This window comes from Etheostoma spectabile, chromosome 20 (assembly GCF_008692095.1).
Source record: "Etheostoma spectabile isolate EspeVRDwgs_2016 chromosome 20, UIUC_Espe_1.0, whole genome shotgun sequence".
NCBI classification, from domain to species: Eukaryota; Metazoa; Chordata; class Actinopteri; order Perciformes; family Percidae; genus Etheostoma; species Etheostoma spectabile.
This window is the reverse complement of record NC_045752.1, coordinates 5,183,958-5,189,957: the sequence shown is the minus strand read 5'-3', so window position 1 is coordinate 5,189,957 and position 6,000 is coordinate 5,183,958. Positions and strand designations below refer to the sequence as shown.

The following is a 6,000-nucleotide window of genomic DNA, read 5'->3' as shown; positions in this document are numbered from 1 at the left end:
CCTGCCTGATTCCTGGTCCATTCAACTGGTCTCCCAGTTCTTAGTTAGATCTCTCAGAGAGTCCTTCCACCAGCGGCAGATGGCGAGGCTGCAGAAGGCTTTGGGCCAGGTAGAGTGCATGCGGCACAAAGCCATTTGGGTGAGTTTAATGATATACCGGTATTTCATATTTGTTTCACTCCATGAACATTGTGTGCATTCTTGTTTCCTTCTTATTCTGAACCCTGTTGTTCTTTCTCTCTCTCATCTGCAGATGCAGGCCTCAAATAAAAAGTTCAGACTGGACAAGGGGCAGAAGTGCAAGGTTTGTCAGAGAGACCTTGCAGAGCCACAATTTGCCTTTAACTTCCACGGTGAGCTGATGCACACAAGCTGCACTGGCTATTCATCATCGTGATCCACCAATATAGCAATCTTTTGTCTGTTTAGGCAAATGTTTGTAGCTCTGCACTCTTGTGAATCCCATTCATTTCTAGCAAGATAAGTGTCTGCTTTCTACCTGATATTTTATCTAGATTACACTGTGTCATTGAGACAAACTCTGTACAAGGTTTCAAATCATGAACCTCAGACCAGACACTTTCCCTGATTAGAAAAAAAGAAAATACATTGTTCTAATAACTGGTTTCAGAATGCAAAAGAGCAAGCAGTGCATTTTTTCAGGACAGCATGTCTGAGCCATTTCCTAGAGACATTGTAGACAGCAATAGCTATAAAGTGGAGGACACTCAGGGGCATATATTCACTGATCAGACGGTGGTGTTTAACATGGAAACCACCTGTGGTCAACCTGATGACCAAAGGGAATTTGACCATCCTCCATGGCTGTATATATGCATCCCCGCCATCATGGTTTCCACTGACTGTGTAAATGTGTCTGCATAGAGCTGGAAATAGAAAGTCAACAACTCAGAGGCTACATGTAAGAGACCTTTTTTTCCCCGCTCATGCATTAATATACAACAATAAAATCATAATTACAGGTTTAAAACAGACAGCAGAGTTTAGGGTAATTTCACAAGTGACCAAATCACATGTCTGCGTTGTGTATGTTACATGAAATCAGAATAACAAGAATAATTTTTTTACCAACATCTTACCTATTAAGGAACACGAAATATGTGTTAACTAAATAATAGCACACAAATGCCAGTGTGTACATGTACAGTATGAACATCTTGTATATAAACTTAAACACATATCATTAAGTTAGATGACATTTGAGATGTATTTGTCTATTATTTTGTCATTAAGGCTAACCACAACTGAGTATTTCTTTATCCTGATGCATTTTGGGAGACGCCTAAAGGGGCTGGAAGAGTAACTGGTGCATTTAGCTGGATTGCTTACAAGTTTTTAGTGTACATTTTTGGCCAAGGGGTGAGTGACTAATTACAGTGTAGATAAATAGTGAATTATGAGCATGTTGGAAGGGATTATGTCTTTGTGAGGCCCTTGCCCAGATTTCTACCGTTTTTCTCACCAAATTAGGTTTTCGTGGGACTTTTTCATTCTTCTCATTGGGGGTCTGAGAGTTGTGTTCATTTAATGTTTCAAAGTGTGGGTGTTAGGTAACCCTCTGAGAGTGTAACGAATTAAGGCTAACAAGAATACACTTGATTTAAGCTTTGACTTCATATTTCTCACTTGGAGTGTAAATGTAACCTTTGACTCATATAAATAAACAGAATTATATCTCAGAAAACCCAAGAATACCACATTCCTAGCTTTTGTCTTTTATGTGGTTTCAGGAAAAATTGCCATGTACGGTTGCGTGTGCACTCCTCCATACTGTCTCCCTGTAATTTCGATAATCTATGCATTTAATTGTTATCTACTGTTCAGTCCGTTGTAAGCACTCCTGGATAATCATCTGAAAAGTATCAGTGCAGAGAAAAACACAAAGCGTCAACTTCTCTCTGATGATGCTTTTGAGATGGGCTGGAGCCTCCCACGGTTTATATGGACTGACTGGAGGGGCTGCTGCTCTGTGACTGGCTGATCTTTGGGCCGTGCCTGATGACCAGTAACCACTGGGTTGACCCGAGGCCTCTCCTTCCCTCTCACAGACATCCTTAGGGAGCATTCATGTTGTTTTGAACAATTACAGTTTTGCTGTGCCTTAGAAACCTTTTCTCATCTTCGATGTTAACCAACAGCCAAAGGCAACCAAAAGATAAAAATATACAAACACAGTACAAGTACACATTCTTGTACCTAAATTAAGACCCCAGGTAACATATTTGGTAGGAGGAGTTGATCTCAGTAGCTCCTATTGATGTGAATGTAGCACTTGCAATCTGGAGTTCAGTGTGTGACTAGGCGGGGCTTTGGGTCACTGCAGAGTTCTCTGGGGTGCATCCGGCCAGATGGACATTTTACACATGAGGGGGAATGGATTGGATGTAAAAATGGACAGTTATGGCGGAAAGTAGGGTGGGCTATACATACATTGGTCTCCCATTATATATATATCCATTCCACCACAGAAGGAAAACAAGAACATTTTCTTCTTGTGCTTTTCTAAATTTAAGGGGGAAAAAGGCGTCTGTCTGGACTGTAGTATGTAACTGTTTACTTGTTAACATAGTTTCATTTTGTATGGTTTAGGAGGAAAGTAATTATGAGATGCACAGGACCTTTTGTGCCTTATACTGTATAAACTGTTTGAAGCTAATGCTCCGTTGAGGGTCATGGAGACCCAGATAACTTGCTGAAATTCACACAACATTTAACATTGTTTCAACCGTTTAACTGTTCATGGCTTTTCATAATTGTATGTGAGTGAACATGATTTTGAATTGCTACAGAAAACAATGCATTATTTGTTACAGTTTGGGCTCTTGGAGACTCCAACTGTAAAGCATGGTGTATATGTACAAATGCTCTACAAGTGTGTTTTGTGCTGACAGTATTTTTAAGAAGAACTAGCCCTCCTTAATCCCAAATAAGTCCATTTGTTTTATAATAGTTTGTTTATTAGAGGTCTTAAAGGGAAGACCTCTTTGGGGTCTAATTGACCTTAAATAATGTCAAGGAGAAGAATAACGTACTGTACATTTCTTTGTCAATAAATTACTCTTTGGCAAACAAACAATGTGTACATTAATTTTCCACATAACAAAGAAAATTGTGTTTTTTGTTCATTTACACATATTATCACCTTCCATCAAATGTACAATCTCAGTTTGTGGTAAAGGGGAAAGTGTTACTTTAATACTTGACTGTCATGAAATTGTCACGAACTTTCTCAGGCCATGCAATCAACTCATTCACCTCACCTGGTCTTTCCTGCCCATCTCCTCACCTGCCGCTCATTCCCTCGTTAGGCCCTCAATATATAAACCAGTCCACTTCCCCATGTTTCTGGCCAGATTGTCTTGTGTGTTTCTGCCCGGTGTGCCAGTGCTTCCTGTTCTGTGTTAGTCTGTTTATTTGGCCTTTTTAATATTTTGCCTGCCCTTCTTTGGATTTATTAGCCTATGTGACTGATCTGCTGGTGTTGATGTCTCCTGGACATTGATAAGTAAACTTTACTGTCCTTGCAACTGTTGCATTGTTGTGCTTTTGGATTCAAGTCTGGCAGTGTAAGTGGACATAAAACAACTACACTTGGGTTTTAATAAGATAAGTAGAAAATAAAATATTCAAAAAAGCTAATGTTTGATTTTTCAATTATGTAGTGGTGGAGTCTGTGGGTGTCTACAAATTAAGAAATGCATATATATGTGTTTAAAAAACAAACAAAAAAAACTATAAAGCAAATGCTGCCTCAGGAGTAGGAAAATGTCATCAAGTACTTGACTAAATAAAGCCTATGGGAAAAATGAATACACAATGCTTCTGTGTATCATGCATCATATTTATAGCCAAAACCACAAATTACTGTATCATGTCCCTCATGATGCATTTTTTTTTTTTTTTTTAGTCTTAGTGGTTGCTGAGAGACAAGGAGAATCTCAATTTGCAACCCTTTTGGTAGCAATAATGGTAAGGTAGCAGAAAACCTAGAAGATTGAACTTTAATTTCCACTTTCCCCCGCAAAACTAATTCTATAGATATAGCAGAAGTATGGGAATAAATGGCTGAAGAGGTTGTTCAAAACATATCTTTTTATAACTCCAAAGGCAACACACTCATTTTCATGGCTTGCTACCTTGGGGTTTGGCAGAATGCCACTGGGAGAAATGTGTATGGCCCACTGGAGACACACAGGGCAGAGACGGTGACCACGGACACCCACCCTGCCCTGCTGCATGGAGACATGAGTTATATACATCGTACTGCATGGTATAGGGAGTCGTGTCACCATGTCCACAGGGCTGATATTGTTCACTGTTTGTCTGTTTCAGTGCTCAAAACTGAAAGAGACAAAACAATTGACTGGGCATTTTGAGGAAAATATACTTGTTTAAAATCCTGTACATACCTTGGGGTCACGAACTTGTCAAACAAACGTTCAATGCTCTTCTTTTGGTAAATGTCATGACAAATTGTGGTTAGAGTCCATGACTGTCATGTCACTTTTACGTAGAGACCTTTAAGTAAAGTGTTACCGCACGTTTTCTCTCCTTTGGTGGCTTTGTCAGAGATGTTACCCAATCAGCGTGCGTCTAAACTCTGATAATAAAAGGGCAGTGCGCTTGCGCACACAGCAGGGTGTTCACGCACCAGTTTCATTTTGAATAACCATATTGGCGAACGTGCATGCCTCTGTTGTGCAAGCATGTTTTCAGTCCATGAGTGATTTAATTTAACACACTTTATTGTTCATTCTTTTGCAGACAATGGTAAGACATAAAGCTTTAACGTGTCCACCTTCTTCCTTACCCTATGAAACCTTGCATTAATTACAGGTGCAACTTCCAGATATTTCTTTCAGTGAAGTCTGAGTTAGCTTTATAGTACAGGTGTGCTCCCTTTTGTAGAGATTTCTTGGAAATACACAGTGTGGGAACACAGCCTTATAAGTTTTCTTGCCAAAAGTCAGACGAGTAGGACAATACCGCACGTCTGAACAATAACTACAAAGTCAAGTTAGCTCGCTATGTTGGCTTAGCATAAAGTGTGGATCCCAAATAGCTCAGTCCAAATGTAACACCATCCACCTCCCTGAACTCTTTAAAGCCATCTAATTAAATACCCCCCCCCCCCTTCCTACCTCGATTTTCATGCAGTCCCTTAAGTGAATAAAAACTTTTCCATTTTGCAATGAACATGCCAGAAATATCACCGAAATATCAAAAGCAGCTTCAGATGTGCATGTAAACACTTCTCTCCCTCCAACCTGAAGTCAACCATAAATAGATGTATTCCTAAACAACTTACAGGGCATTAGTTTAATGACCTGTATGACTAATGACTCAATTTTGGATGAAGAAAGAGAGATTATTTTTGGAAGGCTTTCTGGCAGCATCGTTTGTTTACGCTGCTTTTTTCTCGAGTGAATTTCAGAGGGAGATAAGTGCTTGGCCCAAGAGGTCGTCCACCTGGGTCTCTTGAATCTGGAAGCGTGTGTTTCATTTCCAGCACCTTTTCATCTCTGGACCATTTAGATTTCTGGGAACAGAAACAAACAAAACAGACCTGCTGAGTAATCTGAAAAGTTGGGCCGGGAACTGCAATCTGGCAGAGTTATTGCTTCGTTGTTCCACTCCCATTCATACAAGAATTACCTTTATCATCCATATGGTGAAGAGGTTTTAGTAGCACAAAATGTGAGACAACAAATAAGATTGTATCACCTTTCATTAAGAATGATTTCCCACCACTCAGTGAAAACAAGTCAATGAATCTTACTTGCAAGTGGCCTTAATTTGTGCTCATGTAAATCTAAGTTGAGAGTTGACATTCAAGGAGGACTATTTAGCAAGCTGCAGGTGATGAATGTAGTAGCATAAAAATGGTCCCGTGTGAAATGACCATAATTAAAGCTCTGATAACAGAGAGGACTATGCTTTGCACCGCAGGGTCCCTGATATTTTCTGAGCTTTGCGAGA

At 39.7% G+C, this 6,000-nt stretch overlaps 1 protein-coding gene across 1 annotated transcript in view; it reads left to right on the top strand.

Annotated features, from left to right (window-relative positions):
• LOC116669650 (transforming growth factor-beta receptor-associated protein 1) overlaps positions 1-3,094 on the top strand; it is an 8,165-nt gene extending 5,071 nt beyond the window's left edge. The window contains exons 10-11 of the mRNA XM_032499584.1: positions 1-139; positions 254-3,094. The exon at positions 1-139 is cut by the window's left edge and continues 283 nt beyond it. Of these exons, the coding sequence (XP_032355475.1) occupies positions 1-139; positions 254-397 (283 nt within the window). The 3' untranslated portion in view covers positions 398-3,094. The remainder of the gene's footprint in view (positions 140-253) is intronic.
• The last annotated feature ends 2,906 nt before the right edge of the window (positions 3,095-6,000 follow it).